The 22,134-nt window shown below is 34.2% G+C and overlaps 1 protein-coding gene across 1 annotated transcript; it reads left to right on the top strand.

Moving 5' to 3' along the window:
- Positions 1 to 20,463: 20,463 nt before the first annotated feature.
- Positions 20,464 to 21,633, top strand: LOC124913138 (protein SUPPRESSOR OF GENE SILENCING 3-like). Its single transcript, XM_047453751.1, has one exon. The coding sequence runs from the start codon at positions 20,464 to 20,466 to the stop codon at positions 21,631 to 21,633; it is 1,170 nt and encodes a 389-aa protein (XP_047309707.1).
- The last annotated feature ends 501 nt before the right edge of the window (positions 21,634 to 22,134 follow it).

A 22,134-nucleotide genomic window follows, 5' to 3' on the forward strand; every position in this document is an offset into this window, starting at 1 on the left:
AGTTTGGTTGAAGAGTCTCAATTGAAATCAATAGAATGTCACAATTTAATTGATCGATGGTAGAGAAAAAGTTAATGCCCAAATGGCGCGATCCACGAATGAAGGAGTCGAAGAAAGGAGTCAAAGACAAAAAGCCTCTCTCTTTTAGTCTATCAAAAGAAGAAAAAGATTCTCTAATGCGCATGTCCAACGAAGAGAGGCTCTCTATGCGATCTAAGAACCAAAAAACAAGCATTTAAGGCATAAGTTGCGTGAAATACAGTTGCTTGGCGGTACAATTTATCAAACAAAGAACTCACGCATCGAACCAAAAATCTTTGGTTCAAACAGTTTTGGATGTCGTTTCTTACAAATAATTTTGTCTCACATATCATTATTATTATTTAAACACTAACTCTCAAGCTCACACTAATTAAGATTCAAACCCCGATGTGTACACATATAATCTCTAAATTTTACACATAATTGTACCATCATCATTGTCATTTAAATTTTATAATAATCACTATCAAATTTATTCTAGTTAAGATTTGAATTTTAATCCAAGTGTAAAATGTGAATTTTTTTGGGGGAAAAACGACTTAGCGTCATTTCATTAAAAATTCTCAAAAATGAGAAAAAAAACTACGAGTTTAAGAGATCATTCTAGGCAGGCCTAGAATGATTTTGAAGTCGTAACATTCTGAATGAAAGCTAAAAAGCTAAAAACGTAAATGAATTATCTAATTACAATGCTTTCAATTCTAGTGAGTTTAAAAAACGGTAAATTCCAATTTCTACAGATATTTCAGTTCTGCTCCGTGCTTGTAATTCTTCTCCATGTTCCCGCGAGAGCGCTGCAATCCGATACAATATCTTTCCATAACTCTTCAACGCTCATGCGGGTTCTGCCATATACCCTTGCATTCCGTTCTTGCCAAATATTATACACCACTCCTCCAAATCCGTACTTGAACACGCTTGTTGCAAATCTATTTCCCTTGGCTTTGAGTAGTGTTGCATCTTTGATTTTATTCCATTCTCTCGGGAAACTGATCAGCTCCAGGCTTTTATAGAATCTGTCACAAAGCTCCGAAGCAATACAACAACTCCCGAATAGGTGATCTATGGTTTCTTCATTTCCTCTACATAGAAGACAACTCGCGTTCGGGATGCTCATATACCTGTTGATACGATCACGAGTGTTAAGTCTTTCTCAGAAGGCGAGCCATAGGATGAACTAGTGTCTAGGGATAATCTTCGTTGACCATACAAGAGGAGCCCATTCTACTTTCTACGCGTTTTCCCGGGTTACCTCCCATATTTTCTTAGATACCAGCTTCCCATTGTCCTCAACTTTCCATTCATGAATATCTAGTCTGTCGTGTAGTTGTATGTTATTTATATGATCAAGTATCCTCTGTCCTTCTAGATTTCTTCTCAGGAATGAGTCCCAATTCCCGTCTTTAATGTCTCTAATTTTTGCTTATGTGCAGTCCCTTCTGATGCGGGTATTTTGAAACTCTTCCTTGTGGATGATAGACTGGTTTTCAAACCAGGGGTCGTGCCAGAATAGAGTGTCTTTCCCGTCCCCTAGTCGGATGTCATAAAGATCTGCAATTTCGTTTATTAGTTTAAGAATCTTTTTCAAAGACCAGCTCATACCTTCATGAATTTTGCAGGTCCAGATACTGGTTTCGTATTTCATAAACCTCGTATGCACTCATTTGATCCATAGTGACTCCTGATTGCGCTCCAAAACCCACATACGCTTGAAGGCAAGAGCCTTGTTCCACTCGATATAGTTCTTCAAGCCGATGTCTTTCGTATCTCTACTGACAAATGTTGAATCCTCAGAAACAACAATTGTCTTTCGGATTGGAGAACTCTTACTCACAAATGTGAATATTTTAATCATTAGACAATTTGTAAATTTTAAAATAAATATAAATTTTTGCATTTATATATTATTTATGTAAACTATGACCCATGATTTCATCCGTATATTGTTATACTTATTTACACTCAAATAAAGATTCAAAACAAATGTGAATAGCTAAAAAAATTTTGAATTAAAAAAAATGGTATGAATTTGAAATATGTGTTAATTAATAAAACAAAATTTTGGTCTTAAAAAACTTTATCCTTTTAACATTTAGAAAGACTAAACATATAAAAAAAATAAATATGCATTTAAGGCTTAAGCTACTATATAATTGAGTGGTAAAAGATTGGTCAAGCAATAATTAGCACCCACATACAACACAATTATTTTAATTTTAATTTTAATTTTATGATACCCACTTTCAAGTTGGCAATAACTCAGATTTGAACATTGATATAGAGTATTTGTGATTAATCACATAATTCAATTTATAATTGTGTATGTATATTTATTTTGTAGGTAAATTTTTGACACGCGAGTTAATTCATATATTAAATAATATGTTGTATATACTTATTTACACTCAAATAAAGATTTAAATTAAATGTGAATATTTAACTTCTTTCACGAAAAATACAATAATTAAATATATTGTTATGGATGCAAAATAATGTGTTATCTATTATTGATTTATCGGGTATTTAATCTCGATGAATACTCTATTACACAATTAAATATTTATAAAATTGTAGAGACTTTAAAATAAAAAATATATGTTTGAAGAGATATAACAATTTTATTATTAATATAGTTGAAAAAAAAAGTTAAAATAATGTTGAAGAAAATTAAAGAAGGAGAAGTTGTAGAGTAAAGAGAGAAACAACTTTTTTTTATTGGAATATTAGAAAAATAAAGTTTGAGTGGATGTGAATAAGAGAAAAAAATAATAATGTATTTGTTTTGAAGGTGTAATGATGTGTCAGTGAAATGTCAAATTAAGTCTTAATAATTTTTATTTTTAATAATAACAAAATCAGATATCCGGTTTTTATGTTTGAGTTTTGCGCCTCTTCATCTCTGAGTTCAAATCTAATTTAAAATGCAAATAGTCAATGTTTTAAAATATGCGGTCATATTGGCGGTCCAATCGTAAAACGGTTTGATGAGTGAGCGGTTCGAGTTTTGTCTTTAAAACGGTCACCTTTCGAACCGGTCAAAATTCGATCCGACCGTCCGGCATAACCTGCCAAACAAACCAGTTTTTTTCGGTAAAAAAAGTAAGTTAATATAATTATTATTATAATATTTAATTTATTTCTGTCATATCAGTGTCATGTCAGTATTATTACTTTTTGCTTTTGCTTTTAACTTTAGCCTTCTTTAAGGAGAAATAGAGAAAAAGACAAAAAGAAGAAGACGAGGGTTATTTTTCACTACTATCTAATTCTTTTTATTTCATAAAATGATATATAAATATATATATATATATAATAATATGAATTTTTAATATATTATAATATTATATAAAAAAATCATTATATATAATTTAATTATTTTTTATAATCCTAACTAATTTATATATATAATTTATGTATTAATATATTTAAATTTATTTATAAAAAAAATCCGGTTCAACCAGTGGTTTAACCGGTTGAACCGGTCGGACCGAAGTACACCAAAAAAACCGGGTTGATGACCGAAACGGTTTTCAAAACCTTGCAAATAGCTTCTCCCTATTCGACATCCCCTCCCAACCACACTCTTTACTCACCCCCAAAATGACCCATTTACCCTACCTTTATATATTTAATTTAATTTATTTTATTTATTTAAGAATTTAAATTAACTTTATTAATTTAATTTTATTATTTAATTTAATTATAATATTTTTCTTATTCATTAAATTAAATTAATTAATTATTTTTTAATATTATTTTTATATAAGTAAGTTAATTTAAATAGAAAAATAAATAAGTAAAGTAAATAATATATATATATATATATATATATATATATAAAAAAGTGTGAATAAATAAGTAATTTTGAAGGATAGGGCCGGGTGGAAAATGCACGTCCCTTTAAAATACCTAAATATAGAAATGGATATCAATGAGTATTAAATATACATGTACTATTGTAATCTCTAGATGTAATCTCTAGATGAAGTTGATAATTGAGTCATCACCTTCAACAATATTTTAAAATCATTCAAATTAAAATAAAAAAATACATTCAAATTAAAAAAAAAATACTTTTCATGAAATTTTAAGTACATAGTTCATAATAAATATATAGAAAATCATAATTAATCACAGTATAATTAAATCCAATAAAATGTAAAATTAAGTCTTAATAAAAAAAATATTATTTTTAATATTAATATAGTTAGATATCCAGTTTCAGAGGTTTGAGTTTTACACACTTCTCATCTCCAACCTCGAATCTGATTTAAAATATCTAATCTAACCATCAGATATCTACGTATATTAAATATATAAATAATCGAGTCAACACCTTCAACAATAATTTAAAAACATTCAAATTAACCAAAAAATACATTCAAATTATAAAAAAAAACTTTTAATGAAATTATGAGTACATAATTCATAATAAATAGCTAGAAAATTATAATTAATCACACTATAATTAAGTCCAATGAATATAAGACTTTATTGGGTCTCATAAATGTGTATTTTACGTCCACACCTCCATAAAATAAAAATTTATTTAAATTTTATACGACACATACTAATAAAGAATTTGAAATTTATACAAATTTTTCTAAGAAACCTTACAAGTCTAGGATTCTCCTTAAAAAAAATATATATTTAGGACCCACCCATTTCCTAGTGTAACTTTCTCATTTTCTTGGCCATGCATAAATAAAAGTAGTATAATTTTTATAATTGACCCAACTATACACCAAAAGCTAACATTGAGGAATCTACACATAGACATGCCCCTTCCAAGGTGGAAAGCCAACACATTAAGTCCTCAAGCCCAACACAAACTTGAGTAATGATTCCATGCTTTCCACACGGTTTTCATGTGCCATAAATGAGTGTTCCTCCTCCCTTATGCCCTATATAAAGCAACCACTAGACAGTTAGTTTTTCACACACCAACAAATTAAACACAATAAAGAAACCCTTATCTCTTCTCACCATTCTGCATCTCTTCTTTGTTGTCTAAACCCACAATGACTCTAATAGTTCATAACTCCAAGTTGATGAGTTTGTGGTGCAAGAAGCATGGAGATGGAGATAATGACGGTGACCTAGGATACGAACCCATGATATGTTTGGAAGGAGGTGGGGACTATGATGATGGAGATTACGATTTTGCTCCAGCTGCATGATTAGTTTTATATTTAAAGTAGTGGTGAGTTACTACTTCTGACCTAGATATTTCTACAATAAATATTTTTTTTTTTTATCAAACTACTACAAACTAAAGATTAATGTAGTTTATGACTTTAAGGTTAATTATTTTAAGGAATAGTAGAGTTTCTTGTAGTTCTCTCTAATTTATGGTATTGTAATATTCATTCAACTGTAATAAATGTACCATTTATGACAATAGTATTTATTATTAGTGTTAGACTAACTATTCTCAATTATATATATAATGTTGCATAAACTTTATAAAATATATATTACCTTCTGAGTTTTGAGCAACTAGGACTTCATTGTAATTAAAACTTAAACTGCATTCTAACAATACAATCATATGCAACATATCCTAAACAAATTGCAAAATTAAGATGCTACCAATCTCATCATGTTTTCTTAGAAAAGATAAATTAGAAAAAATCAAAGTGAAATTGAAAGAAAAGAAATATTTAAAAGGAGTGCTTTGAAAAAAAAATTATGACTAGAGAGTTTCTCTTTTCTATAAGAAAACTGAGAATAAAAAAAACTTAAAACAACTGTATATATATTCTTCAACGGAAAAATTCGAGCTATGATATCGAAATGGAAACATGGCCACTATTGAGGTCATGTATGAGCAGCCAAAAAAGGGGGACGGAGAATATTAAAGATATGAAGGCTATTAAAGATAATGATGCCCTTTTATATTCCAAGGAGACTAGAAAACATAAAGTCTCATTCATTCCTAAGGAAACGTCAACACCTACCAAGGGTCTGCCAATTATATATCATTAGTGTTGTCATTTATTATTTTAATCTTTCAATGAATGTAATGTATATAAATAGTGTTGATGTAATATTTATGTATATAGAAAAAACATAATTTCCCTTCTATCATTATTCTATCCCCTCTAACTTGGTATCAGAGCAATCAACAGGGAAACCCCTCTTACATTGACCCCCTTCTCAAATGGCTCAAAATAACGCCTACTCTCTTCAACATACATCTATTATCAAACTCGACCAAAAGAACTTTGTTCTTTGGCGTTCTCAAGTTGTACCTGCTCTCAAAGGGTACGAATTATTTGGATTTGTCAACGGAGATCTCCCATCTCCTATTAAAACAGAAGAATCATCGACTTCCACTGAGCTTCAGGCCTGGGAACAACAAGATCAACGTTTGTTAAGTTGGCTCCTCGGAACACTATCTGAATCAGTGTTTGCACAAGTCGCAGGTGAAAACTGTATTTCATCTCAATACCTCTGGGAAACACTTGAGCAACGTTTCGCTACTCAATCCAAAGCTAGACTAATGCAGCTTCGTCTTCAACTTCAAACTATCAAAAAAGGAGAATCATCCATGGAGTCTTATCTCCAAGCTATCAAGGTCATAACTGATAACCTTGCGGCTGCCGGGCAGAAAGTTGCAGACGAAGATCTTATTCTCTACGTTCTTGGCGGCCTTGGACCCGAGTATGAATCCCTTCTAGTCGCAGTTACTACACGTCCAGATTCTATTAATGTCGACGATCTTTCTGGATTACTTCTCACACATGAAATCATACTTGAGTCTCTCTATGCCAACTTGCCAACTACTAATGTTGTATATAGTCGTCGCGGAACTTCAGCGACTACGAATCATAAGGATAAAGGTGTATTTTCTCCCTCCTTTGGATCTGCTACTCGTCCATCGACACCAGGTGGCTCTTTTCACTCTCAACAGAGTGCCTCTACTACATCTTCTATTTTAGGCCAGCCATCAAATTTCTTTAATTCAAGGACTGACCCATCTCGCCCTCATCGTCCCTATCGTGGTCCTCAAAATCAAAATAGGCCTAAATGTCAAACATGTGGTCGTTTTGGACATCTCTCTAATATGTGTCGTTCTAGTTTAATTTGTCAACTTTGTAATATTCCAGGACATTCTGTAGGAACTTGTCGACGCAGATTCGACCAGAATTTTTGTTCATCTTCCTCATCGGCAGCTATGATGGCAACTCCATCTATTGTATCTGACTCAGCTTGGTACCCTAATTCTGGAGCAACTGATCATTTGACCGCTAACTTGGACAATCCCTCCATTCATTCTCCTTACAATGGTGAGCAACAAATTCTAGTTGAGAATGGAAATGGGCTAAATATTTCTAATATTGGACATTCGTCATTTACTGGTACGCACAGATCTATGCATCTTAAAAATATTTTGCATGTTCCCATGATTACGAAGAACTTGCTTAGTGTGGTTCGATTTACAGCCGAAAATAATGTATTCTTTGAATTTTATCCAACCTTTTGTGTTGTGAAGTATCAGGTCACGAAGAAGGAAATTCTTCGAGGAACCTTGCATAATGGATTATATCGACTACTCAGTCCAAAGAGTGCACCCAAACAAGCATTTATTAGTTCTCGGTCAACTGCATCAGTTTGGAACTCTCGATTGGGTCACCCGTCTCCTGCAACTTCTACTTATGTTATGTCTCATTTTAAATTACCTTTATTGGGTAATATGCATACTGAATTTTGTGATGCTTGTCAATTTGGGAAATCTCATAAACTTCCTTTTGTATCATCCAAAACGTGCTCTTCTGCACCTTTAGAGCTTATTCACTCAGATGTTTGGGGACCTGCTCCAATTTTTTCCTCTAATGGTTTTCGGTACTTTGTTATTTTTATTGATGATTATAGTCGATTTACTTGGCTCTATCCGCTCAAACGCAAATCTGATGTGTTGACAGTATTTATTCAATTTAAAGCATTAGTTGAAAACCAATTCAGTAAAAAGATAAAAACTCTACAAACTGATGGGGGAGGCGAATATCGTACTTTTGGACATATTACCTCTCTTAATGGTATACATCATAGAGTCTCATGCCCTCATACAAGCGAGCAAAATGGGGTAGTCGAGTGGAAAATTCGTCATCTTACTGAAACATCTCATACTCTACTTTCTCATGCATCTATGCCTCTTTAGTTTTGGGATGAAGCCTTCTCCACAGGTACCTATCTTATCAATCGATTACCTACTCCTGTCTTGGGTAATCGATCTCCCTATGAAGTATTGTTCAATCAAACTCCCAATTACAACTTTTTGCGCACTTTTGGATGCCATTGTTATCCTCTTATTCGAGCTTACAACAAGCACAAACTTGACTTTCGATCCCAAAAGTGCTTATTTTTGGGCTATAGTCTCTCACATAAAGGCTATCGATGTTTTCACATCCCCACGGGATACATGTTTATTTCACGCAATGTCATTTTTGATGAAACCACATTTCCTTATAACTCATCATCTCCTCCACAAAACCCACAACCTATATATACATCACCAACAACAAATCCTCATTCTTTATTACCTATCACATCTACTATCCCTAGTCCACCTGAACACACTAGTCCACCTGAAACCACATCACCCTCTTCATCACCTCCACCATCACCTAACCCAAGCGGTTCACCCTCTTCATCACCTCCACCTTCACCTAACCCAAGCGGTTCACCCTCTTCATCACCTCCACCTTCACCTAACCCAAGCAGTTCACCCTCTACTTCAAATGTTTCATCACCCACTCCATATTCTTCACCACCTACTAACCCTTCACCCATCATCAATCAACGTCATACTCCAATTCTCAAAGCCCCTGCTTGCTCCAATCATCCTATGCGCACTCGTGCCAAGTCCCGTCTCCCTTTTTCTTCCGCCCTTCTCACAGCCATCACCCCTGAGCCGACATGCTTCTCCTCTGCCAATAAAGATCCCTCTTGGCGTTCAGCCATGACCTCCGAATATAATGCTCTTATTCAGAATCAGACATGGTCTCTAGTTCCTCCTAACTCTGGACAAAATATTGTGGGTTGCAAATGGGTTTACAAACTGAAACGAAAAGCGGATGGCTCAATTGAGCGTCATAAAGCTCGTCTTGTGGCGAAAGGCTTTCATCAACAACTTGGCGTTGACTATGTTGAGACTTTTAGTCCAGTTATTAAGCCAACAACCATACAGACCATTCTTGCACTTGCTGTGTCCCGAAATTGGCCTATTCACCAACTTGATGTTAGCAACGCATTTCTTCATGGAAAATTACACAATGAGGTATATATGACTCAACCTCCTGGTTTTGTTCATCCTGAATTTCCTAATCACGTGTGTCAGCTCCATAAAGCCTTATATGGTCTAAAACAAGCACCTCGTGAATGGCACTCTACGCTACGATCCTCACTCTTGTCGCTTGGATTCTTTGAAGCTAAGTCTGACTCCTCCTTATTCCTCTATCATACATCTACAATCACTGCATATATCCTTGTGTACGTAGATGACATTATCTTTACAAGAAACTCAGCCTCACATATGTCTACAATCATTTCTCGCCTACAAGACAACTTCCCACTTAAAGACCTTGGACAACTCCATTATTTTCTCGGTGTTGAAGCTTCTCGCTCATCTGATGGGCTCTTTCTGAGTCAGTCACAATATATTCAGGACCTTCTTATTAGGGCTGACATGCAATACTCCAAACCACTTAATTCTCTCGTCTCTACTAGTTCTCCACTTTCTAGATATGATGGTGATCCTCTTTCTGATCCCTTCTTATACAGAAGTATTGTGGGAGCTCTACAATATTTAACTCTCACTCGTCCCGAATTAGCATTTGCGGTCAATCGTGCTTGTCAATTCATGCATGCTCCAACATCCACCCATTGGGTTGCGGTCAAACGTATATTACGATATCTTCGTCATACTCCACACCATAGGCTTGTCTTTCGTCCATCGGCATCCCTCACCTTTGAGGCCTATTCTAATGCTGATTGGGCAGGTTGTCCTGATGATCGTCGATCCACTACAGGATATTGTATCTTTCTAGGTGATAACCTCGTCTCGTGGAACTCCAAAAAGCAGCATGTTGTTGCTCGATCAAGTACTGAATCTGAATTTCGAGCTTTAGCTCATGCCACTGCCGAACTTTGCTGGCTTCAATCTCTTTTGAGTGAATTACGAATTTCATCAATCCATCCACCGACTTTGTGGTGTGATAATATCGGCGCAATATTTCTCTCTACAAATCCAGTGTTTCACGCTCGTACAAAACATATTGAGATTGATTTCCACTTTATTAGGGAGAAAGTGGCTCAAAAATCTTTACTTATTCAATATGTCCCGACTCATGATCAAATTGCTGACATATTTACAAAAGGATTATCATCACCTCGGTTCATTTTTCTCCGTGACAAGCTCACGGTGTGTGCCTCCCCGTTTCGCTTGTGGGAGGGTATTAAAGATATGGAGGCTATTAAAGATAAGGATGCCCTTTTACATTCCAAGGAGACTAGAAAACATAAAGTCTCATTCATTCCTAAGGAAACGTCAACACCTACCAAGGGTTTGCCAATTATATATCATTAGTGTTGTCATTTATTATTTTAATCTTTCAATGAATGTAATGTATATAATTAGTGTTGATGTAATATTTATGTATATAGAAAAAACATAATTTCCCTTCTATCATTATTCTATCCTCTCTAACTGATAAGAGCAAATGAAGCCTGTTGCCACCATCGAATAAAAGAATGTTCCTATATCGAAATCCTTAAAGCAAACGAAAGGCACAACGAACACATGAACGAGAACCAAATCGATCCAGATCCCACCGAGCCTGAAATCAAGGCCCTTTACCCACTGATTAAGTTTGAAAAGCCCGACGTCGACGTGGATGATAGCAAAAGCCAAAGCATCTCGAAAACCATTAGCTCTGAAACCAAAAAAAAAGTCGCAACGTTGTCAAAAAAACCACCTTAAGGAAAATAACTCATACGCTCAACTCCAAACTCAAGCCAAAAAAAAAATGACAAGAGAAGTTAGCGAAGATGAAGAAGGCAAAACTTTATTCGAAAATATATCACAAAAGACCTAAGGGTGACAAGAAAGAAGGAAAGAATGAACAAGAGCAAAGACAAGATAAAGACGAGTCCGAGGAAATCAACCCTTATCGTCTTGTTTTAGTTGATTGATTTCTATTTTCATTCCTTATTCACTTTTGTACTTTGATTTCATGTCCGTGTGCGTTTTTTAAGCCAACTGTGGATTACTCATGGTCATCGTGTGTTGACTTTAAGCAAATTGTTGTAAGCTCAATTTCAACTATTATACTCTTTTACCATTTTCGGGTCTTTTTAATTAATGGCATAAGTAATTTTTCAATATATATATATTCAACTGTGCCCTATATAGAAACACTTTAGAATTGTCCTTCAATGATTGTCCAATACATTAGTGGTAAAAAAATAAAATGGATGAAATTGGCATCTATTCTTGTTTTTTTTCAGCCTTTGGATCTATTTTGGTGGGCTGTTTATTTAGACAGGTCTCAAAAGAAATCCCCAACCAGAAGCAAGCATGGGCAAAAAGAAAGAAAACAACCCATTGCATTTTGTTTCCTTCTAATTCTTATTTTCTTGTACATTATATAACAAAAAATAATAATACATATTTTAGTAAAAATATATTAAAAAACAATAATCACCTATTTTTTACATTTATTTATATATATATATATATATATATATATATATATAACTCATGTGGTACAAAAATAATATTCCTATTAATTATGATGTCATATTAACTAATATGACTACATGTCTTAACATTTCAAAACCATTTTATCGTATTTGAATATCTTATGACATCAATTATATGTGATGTTGTCTAAATCATTATATGCACGCACTAATCATAGTTACTGTTTAATAATCAAGTAAATCATTGTATCAAACTGTGCACATAAGATCAATGATGTATTAGGTTTCCAAAATATCAAGTCGAAGAGTTTATGTTACCTCTACTAATTGCAATCAAAACTAAAAAAAATTAGGTTGAAGAGTCTCTATTGAAATCAGTCGAATGTCACCATTTAATCGATCAACTGTAGAACATAAGTAATCTATTGGCGTGATCCACGAACTAAGGAGTCAAAGAGGAAGAGCCTCTCTCTCTCTTTTTTGCGTCTAATGAAGAAAAAAGATTCTATTGCGCATGCCAAAGGGGCTTCAATCCTTACTCCTTATCCCCTCGCTAAGAGTCTCTCTATGCGATTCAAGGATGAACAAATATGCATTTGAGGATTAAATTGCACAATTATCAAGCAAAGAACTGAAGCATCGAACCAAAAGACTTCGGTTAAGCAATTTTGGACCGTCGGTCTCTCACAAATAATTCCGTCAAATTAGCACCAACATATACCACAATCATTGATATTTAAACACTAACTTTTAAACTCGCAAGTTGAGATTCAAATCAAGAATGTGTACCTATAATCTCTAAATTTGCACTCACATGTACTACCATCATTATCATTTAAATTTTATGATATCACTTTCAAATTTGTAATAGTTAAGAGTTGATTATAGTATAAGGAAGAAATATAAAAATTTTAACTGACAATATATGATGGTTAGAATTCAATTTATAATGATGTGTATGCATGTAAGTTTATGACCCACACTTTAATTTATATATTGACCAATATGTTATCCATGCTTATTTACACTCAAAATGAAGATTCAAAACAAATGTATATTTAACGTTCATCACTAAAAGGCATTAATAAATATAAATGTTATGGATGTGAAATGTTTTGTTATCTAATTAATAAAACAAAATTTAGGTCTTAAAATATTTTTATCCTCTAATATAAAAAAAAAACAAATTTATTAAAAAAGTAATAAAAAATATAAAATTAATAAGCATTTAAGGCTTAAGTTACTTGAAATACAACCGATTGGGATTTGTATTGATAGTACAATTGATCAAGAAAAGAACTAACTCAATCACAAAATTAGAAGACTTCATTTCACACAATTTTTGATCGCCGATTTCTCAGTTTGTCCCATACGTAGTTCAATTCTAACTGATTTATTTATCGACCTACAAGTATCATCATCACACAACCCTAGCCAAATACGCACCAACATATACCATAATCCCATTTAAACACCCATTTAATTTCGCACTAATTGAGATTCGAACCATAATCTCGACACATCTAACTTTCTCAAATTTGCACCAACATATAACATCATCATTTTATGATACCCACTTTCAAATTTGCAACAATTAGGATTCAAACATTGGTCTCAAGTATGAAATGTTAATACTTTAACTATTAGATAACTTGTGATTGTTGAATTCAATTTATAATTATATATATATATATATATATATATATATATATATATATATATATATATATATATATATATATATATATATTTGTTTTTATGAAAATATTTTGACCCGCAAGTTAATTTGTAAATTAAATAATATGTAATCCATACTCATTATACTAAAATAAAGATTTAAAACAAATATAAATATTTAAACACCATCACTAAACAAACATTAATTAGATATAATGTTATGGATGTGAAATGATGTGTTATCTATCATCGATTCGTCGGGTACCTAATCTCTGATAGGTACCCATTAACCGATTAAATATTTATAAGCGTAGAAATTTAAAAATAAGAAACATAAGTTTGAAAGTGTTGAAGATAAAAATACATAACATACTAGATTATTTTATTTTATTTTTCTTTGGAAAAACGACTTAGCGTCATTTCATTAAAAATTCCCAAAAACGGGAAATAAAACCATGAGTTTAAGAGATCATTCTAGACAGGCCTAGAATGATTTTGAAGTCGTAACATTCTGAATAAAAGCTAAAAAGCTAAAAACGTAAATGAATTATCTGTTTATAATGCTTTCAATTCTAGTGAGTTTAAAAAACGGTAAATTCCAGTTCTGCTCCGTGCTTGGAATTCTTCACCACGTTCCCGCGAGGACGCTGCAATCCGATACAATATCTTTCCATAACTCGTCAATGCTCTTGCGGGTTCTGTCATATACCCTTGCATTCCTTTCTTGCCAAATGTTATACACCACTGCTCCAAAGCCGCACTTGAACACGCTTGTTGCAAATCTATTTCCCTTGGCTTTGAGTAGTGCTGCTTCTTTGATTTCATTCCATTCGCTCGGGAAACTGATCAGCTCCAGGCTTTTATAGAATCTGTCCCAAAGCTCCGAAGCAATACAGCAGCTCCCGAATAGGTGATCTATTGTTTCTTCATTTCCTATGCATAGAAGACAGCTCGCGTCCGGGATGCTCATATACTTACTGATACGATCACGAGTGCTGAGTCTTTCCTAGAAGGCGAGCTATAGGATGAACTGGTGTCGAGGGATAATCTTTGTTGACCATACAAGAGGAGCCCATTCTACTTTCTACGCTTTTTCCCGGATTACCTCCCATATTTTCTTCAATACCAGCTTCCCATTGTCCTCAGCTTTCCATTCATGAATATCCGGTCTGTCGTGTAGTTGTATGTTACTTATATGATCAAGTATCCTCTTTCCTTCTAGAATTCTTCTCAAGAGCAAGTTCCAATTCCCTTCTTTGACGTCTCTGATTTTCGCTTTTGCGCAGTCCCTTCTGATACGAGTATTTTGAAACTCCTCCTTGTCGATGATATGCTGGTTTTCAAACCAAGGGTCGTGCCAGAATAGAGTGTCTTTCCCGTCCCCTAGTCGGATGTCATAAAGATCTGCAATATCGCTTCTTAGTTTAAGAATCTTTTTTAGAGACCAACTCATACCTTCGTGAATTTTGTAGGTCCAGATGCTGGTTTCGTGTTTCATAAACCTCGTATGCACTCATTTGATCCATAGTGACTCTTGATTGCGCTCCAAAACCCATATATGCTTGAAGGTTAGAGCCTTGTTCCACTCGATACAGTTCTTCAAGTCGATGCCTCCCTCGTCCTTCGGTTTGCAGAGAGCGGTCCATTTGACTTTCTTTCCTCCTCTTCCACTACTACCCCAGATAAAGTTTTTCATCAGCGTGTCGAGTTCCTTCATTACCTTATTCAGAATGACCATTTGTTGCGCCCAATAGCCAACTATGCCCATAACCACGGTTTTGATAAGTTCGATCCTCCCTGCATAAAAAAGTTTTTTCGCTGCCCAGCCGGATATCGTGTTTTTTACCTTTTCAATCAGCGGCTTGCAGTGTAAGATCTCGATCTTCTTCGTAGCATACTAGATTATTTAGGTATTAGTAAAAGTTGAAGAAATATAACAATTTTTTTTTGAAAAATGACTTAGCGTCATTTCATTAAAAATTCCCAAAAACGAAAAAAAAAACCCACGAGTTTAAGAGATCTTTCTAGACAAGCCTAAAATGATTTTGAAGTCGTAACATTCTGAATAAAAGCTAAAAAGCTAAAAACGTAAATGAATTATCTAATTACAATGCTTTAAATTCTAGTGAGTTCAAAAAACGGTAAATTCCAGTTCCTGCAGATATTCCAGTTCTGCTCCGTGCTTGGAATTCTTCTCCACGTTCCCGCGAGGGCGCTGCAATCCGATACAATATCTTTCCATAAATCTTCAACGCTCCTGCATTGGTGATCTACGGTTTCTTCATTTCCTCTACATAAAAGACAGTTCGTGTCCGGGATGCTCATATACTTGCTGATACGATCACGAGTGTTGAGTCTTTCCTAGAAGGCGAGCCATATGATGAACTGGTGTCGAAGGATAATCTTTGTTGACCATACAAGAGGAGTCCATTCTACTTTCTACACTTTTTCCATGGTTACCTCCCATATTTTCTTCGATACCAACTTCCTATTGTCCTCAGCTTTCCATTTATGAATATCCGATCTGTCGTGTAGTTGTATGTTACTTGTATGATCAAGTATCCTTTGTCCTTCTGGATTTCTTCTCAGGAGTGAGTCCCAATTCTCGTTTTTAATGATCTTAATTTTTGCTTCTACGCAGTCCCTTCTGATACGGGTATTTTGAAACTCATCCTTGTGAATGATAGACTGGTTTTCGAACTAGGGGTCGTGCCAGAATAGAGTGCATTTCCCGTCTCCTAGCCGAATGTCATAAAGATCTACAATATCGCTTCTTAGTTTAAGAATCTTTTTCAGAGACCAGCTCATACCTTCATGAATTTTGCAGGTCCAAATGCTGGTTTCGTATTTTATAAACCTCGTAAGCACCCATTTGATCCATAGTGACTCCTGATTGTGTTTCAAAGCCCACAAATGCTTGAAGGTGAGAGCTTTGTTCCACTCGATACAATTCTTCAAGCCGATACCTCCCTCGTCCTTCGGTTTGCAAAGAGCGGTCCAATTGACTTTCATTCCTCCTCTTCCGCTACTGCCCCATATAAAGTTCCTCATCAGCGTGTCGAACTCCTTCATTACCTTATTCGGAATGACCATCTGCTACGCCCAGTAGTCAACTATGCCCACGACCACGGTTTTGATAAGCTTTAATAAAAACAAGTTTACTTTTAACATTAATATAGTTATAAAAGTTTCAGGTTTGAATTTTGCACATTCTTCGTTCTAACCCCGAACTCGATCGGTACCTTCTCTATTTCCATGCTCGACTCCAATCCGGACCTAATTTAAAATAATTAAATCCGACCATCGTATATACCCACGAGTATCGAGTATATTGATATTATTGTCATATCCCTAGTTGGAGTTGATAATTGAATCAACAGATTCAACAATAATTTGAACACATTCAAATTAAACAAAAAAAACTTGAAACATGGAATTCTGAATAAATCGTTCCTAATAAATAGCTACAAAATCATAATCAATTACACTATGAACTTGTTCGATATGGGTTTTTTAAAAAACTCATACAAAATTAAATATCACTTCATTCCTTTTTATCTATTACATCACTCCGTTTTATCTATCATATCACTCAAATCTTTAACCAAAATACTAAAATACCTTCTATTTTAAATTATTATTTCATATTTTATTTATATATATCAATACCCTTTAAGTCTTTTTACCAAAAATAATCATCACCTCCTCAAAATCATCACCAATCATTATTTTTTTTTCTCCCTCTAGATTTTTAAAATAACCCAAACCGAACAAGCTCTATAATTATATGAATTTATCGGATTTAATGCAATGCGGGTTATATATCAACACCTTTATAAAAAGAAATTAAATTTAAAATTTAAAGAAATATTTTCTAAAAAAGTATTTGAAATTTATACGAATCTTTCTAAGAAATTTTAAAAGTAGTATTAACAATGAAGGCTCCTTAAAAAAATTAGGATCACCCTTTTCCTAGTCTAATTTTTTCATTTTCTTGTCCATGCATAAATAAAAGAAGTATCTTTTTTTATAATTGACCCAATACACCAAAAGCTAACCTTAGAGGAATTTACACATAGACATGCCCCCTCCAAGGTGGAAAGCCAACACAATAAGTCCTCAAGCCCAACACAAACTTGAGTAATGATTCCATTCTTTCCACACGGTTGTCATGTGCCAGTAATAAGTGTTGCTCCTCCATTAAGCCCTATATAAAGCCACTACTAGACAGTTAGTTTTCTACACACCAAGAAATTAAACACAATAAAGAAATCCTTATCTATTTTTACCATTCTGCAACTCTTCTTTGTTGTCTAAATCCAGGATGACTCTAATAGTTCTTAACTCTAAGTTAATGAGTTTGCGGTGCTTCTATGGAGATGATGATGACCTAGGATATGAACCCATGATATGTTTGGAAGGAGGTGGAGACGATGATGATGGAGATTATGATTATGCTCCTGCTGCATGATTAATAAGATATTTTTATCAGAGTTTCTTGTAGTTCTTCTCTACTTTATTATATTGTAATATTCATATACTTCCAATAAATTTAAAACTTTGGACACTATAATTTATTATTATTATTATTATTATTAGATTAAAGGACTCACAATTATATTATATTGCATAAATTTTATATTATTATTGCCAAATGAAGAGTCTCTCTACGCGATTTGAAGGACAAAAAAAATATGTATTTAAGGCTTAAGTTTGCATGAAGTACACAATTGGCTGCTGGTACAATTATCAATCAAAGAACTAAAGCATAGAATCGAAAGACTTCGGTTCCCAATTTTGGACCATTGGTTTCTCACAAATAATTCCGTCAAATTGTCACCCACATTTACAACATTTGACATTTAAACACTAACTCTCAAAATTGAGATTCAAACCCTAGTGTCTGCACATATAATTTCTAAATTTTTACCCACATGTATCACCATCATTATCATTTAAATTTAATGATGCCCGCTTTCAAATTTTACTAGTTAAGATTCGATTATGGTATCAAGATCAAATGTGTTCACTTTAATTATTAAAAAATTTGTGATGGTTAAATTCAATTTATAATGATGTGTATGTATATATATTTTGTATGTAAGCTTATGACCCATGTTTTAATTTGTATATTAGCCAATATGTTATACATACTTATTTAGACTCAAATGAAGATTCAAAACAAACATTCATCATTAAATGATACTAGGAAAATGTCCGTACGATATACATGGATAATACATGGATAAGAATAAAAACAAATGAAATTAAATAAATTATAATAATATGTATTCAATGTTTATAATTTTTAATAAATCACGAATAATATATTAAAATAAAAATTAAAAAGCTCTCATTACACATTTTATTCACTTTGGTAAAACAACTTATTTTCTCACATGTTTCATCACATATTTTTTCCGAATGAATCTCTCATCTCGTGACTTTACACTTTCACTTTGTCAATCAAATATTTGATTCATATTTTTTAATAATTAGAATCGTGACCTCACACTTTGGTCAATCAAATATTTAATTAAAACTTGTTTAACTAATTTCAAATGATATTGACCTATTATCCCTCGACAAACGACATCTCAATCACACTTAGTTAAAGGTTGTACTTGTTTTGTTAGGTTGCAAGTTCGAAACATACAAATAGCATTTTTAATTTTATTTTTAATCGTTTTAAATTTATGGGCGGGTCAAGCCACAATCTGACCCAAGTATCCATTTACTCTCACATATATATCCAAATTAACCACAGTGATACGAACTGTAACTATAAAGGATCCGACGGAGACTATGGAGACACATGGCGACATCACAGCAACCTGATGAAGAATATCATTTGTTTTTCCTTTTCTTTTTATTGTCTTTTCTGTTTTAATATTTCTTTATTTCTGCCCCTGAACTTATGTCTTTCTTAAATTCTGACCCAGTTAGTTAGGCCAGCTGTTTAACCCTAAAGAGAATGGGCTGAGAATATATAATCAGTAATCTCTTCTTAGATGAGTATCAAGTATTTTCTGAATGAACGAGCAGTTGCTCATCTCTTTCCTCATCTTTTCAATCTTATTGATCTTCATCATTGTATGAAACAGTTTCTCTTCTCATCTTATTCTAAAGATCGTATCAAGTGGTATCAGAGCCGTCGATCCTCAAGATGGCAGACAACATGCATCAATCGGAAAACAGCTCGCTGCGTGTATCAATAGATGCTCTTGCTAAGACGGTAAACAAAATGCAGGAATGGCTGAAAAACAAAATGGGATCTATTGAAGATAATTTACAAACTTTAACAAGTCATGATGCTGCAGATTCAACGGGTTACTCACAAGCAACTCCACTTATAGATAGACAATATGTTTTTATAACGAGACTGACAGAAAAAGAGTACCCAAAGTTTGATGGAGTGAACGTCGAAGGGTGGATGATTTCGGCTGAATACTATTTCAAGGTTGGTGGCACCACCGACTCTGCTAAGGTGAATATTGCTGTGATCCATTTCGTGGGAAACGCTAGAACCTGGTATGTTGCGTTTGTGCAGACAAGGAACCAGTCAGTGACATTGACATGGATAGAACTCAAGAAAGCACTCCTACAACATTTTGGCCTTTTGATTTGTGACACGTCTACCAGTCAACCGATGAACCTAAATCAAAACAGGTCAGTTCATAAATATAACTTGAGTTGTTATTGCTTCACTGATAGTATGAATTTGGGATCTGCTGGTATGCCAACGAATCAACATAATAATTCTCCAGATTCCAGAATAAAGTATTCTTTAAATGAGGCACCATTTAGACTATCTGCTGCAGACATACCCATGAGGATGAACATTTTAAAAAGCCCTCAGTCATTCAGTTTTACTTTAGAGGAATCATCTCTTATGAATGATATTAATTATGTACATACTCTCTTTACAGTGAAGGGTTTGCAAGTCAAAGCTCATCCTGTTGTTTTCCAAAACAAGAAAAGATATCAAGAGGGGGGTTTAATTTGGATCTGACTTACAGTACAAATAATATAATTGCAATGGAATTCTCGGATGAAGATGATTTTTGGTTCAGTACTCCAAAGAATGGTAGTAATTATCCTAATTCAATGTCAAATGGGAAGGTGGAGGAGCTGGGTAAGAATGTTGCTGATATAAGTATGGACTCTGAAGGTGGTGAATGGGAGACGTGTGTTCGTAAGTCCAAGAATAACTCTTTGAACAAACCCGAAAAACAATGGAATCAACAAACTGTGAATTCCCCGCCTAAAGCTTGGGGGAATAATGGGAAAAATGCAGGTAAGGGTTGGCAACAACCAAAGGCAGGAAGAGGAAATAGTTTCAGTAACAATTTGGCAGCTTTAGAGCCTGCAATTGGTCTGTCTCTTCAGAATGGATGGAATTGGTCTTCAACGGCTGCCGCTTCTACTGTTGCTGCTGCCAATGTGCAAGTTTTGAAGGAAACAGTTTTCAATAATCATGAGTCTAATGAGTATGATGTACTTGATGATTCTGACAATGATGTGTATGATTCAGGTGCAAGTGAGATGAGCCATGAAACTAGGAAGAAACAGAAGATGTTAGACGATTTCTTTAAGATATTTGATAAATGTTCGAATGAGGAAATGAATGATGTAGCCAGACAGTGGCACTGGCTGGCATGCCAGGATGGTCCAGGTGCAATTTACTGGTATAAAGGTTTGCCATCGATTGTCACGCATGCATTAAAGGGGGCGATTAGGATGAAGCTACATTGCGAGCTTGCGACACTATTGGATGAAGAACGCAAGATTCGAGGAGCCCCGATTGTACCAGCTGGTGAAGCATTTGGCCAATGGAGGGGTCTTTCACATCAAACAATGAAAGATTGCAAAATTGTGTGGCCTCCCATAGTTATTATTATGAACACAAAACTCAAAAAAGGTGAAGATGAAAAGTGGATAGGCATGGGAAATCCAGAGCTGTTGCAATATTTCCATGAATACAATACTTCAAAAGCTAAACATGCTGATGAACCTCAAGGTCACCGTGGGATGAGTATTATGATATTCGATAGCTCATCTACAGGACACATGGAAGCTTATCGCAATTCTGTCATGTTCTATCTTGGTGGAAAGCGTCAACTCTATGGATTCATGGCAGATAATAAAGACATGGATGTCTTCAACCAACATTGCCAAGGAAAGGGGAAGCTGAAATATGAGTTGTAGTCTGATAATGAAATGGTTTTGAAGCAGACAAGGCAAGTGAATGAAGACAATCAGCTACTCATGTGGTCTAGGGATAGGCTGGCTAGAGAACAGATGTGATCTAGAGGTCTCGAAAAATCACTTGGTATAATTAGTGAAAAGCTGCAAAAGACTAAGGAGGAGTATCGCATCGGTAAGATGAGGTTCAAAAAACATTACGAAGAAACCAATGAAGAGTTTGTGTTTCAAGAAGACTACTTCAATGCTCAAATGAAGATGATTCATGAAGCTAGAGTAGAACTGGAAACTAAGTTTGAGAAAACACAGCAAGATAAACGAGAGGTGAAGAAAAAGTTTTCCAATCATCATCCAAATAGCTCATCTAGAAATGATGAAATAACAAACTTTATAAAGATTCAAGAGAAGGAAATAGGTGAATTTGTTGGTGAGAGGGAGAAGTTTAGGAAGAGTTATGATTTCAAGGCAAGAACGATGGAGTAATCTGCGTGTTTTAATTTGGAG

Source organism: Impatiens glandulifera, chromosome 8, assembly GCF_907164915.1.
Source record: "Impatiens glandulifera chromosome 8, dImpGla2.1, whole genome shotgun sequence".
Lineage (NCBI taxonomy): Eukaryota > Viridiplantae > Streptophyta > Magnoliopsida > Ericales > Balsaminaceae > Impatiens > Impatiens glandulifera.

Excerpts from the sequence above, each read along its gene's own strand:
- LOC124913138 (XM_047453751.1), top strand. The coding sequence starts at position 20,464 with ATGGAATTCTCGGATGAAGATGATTTTTGGTTCAGTACTCCAAAGAAT.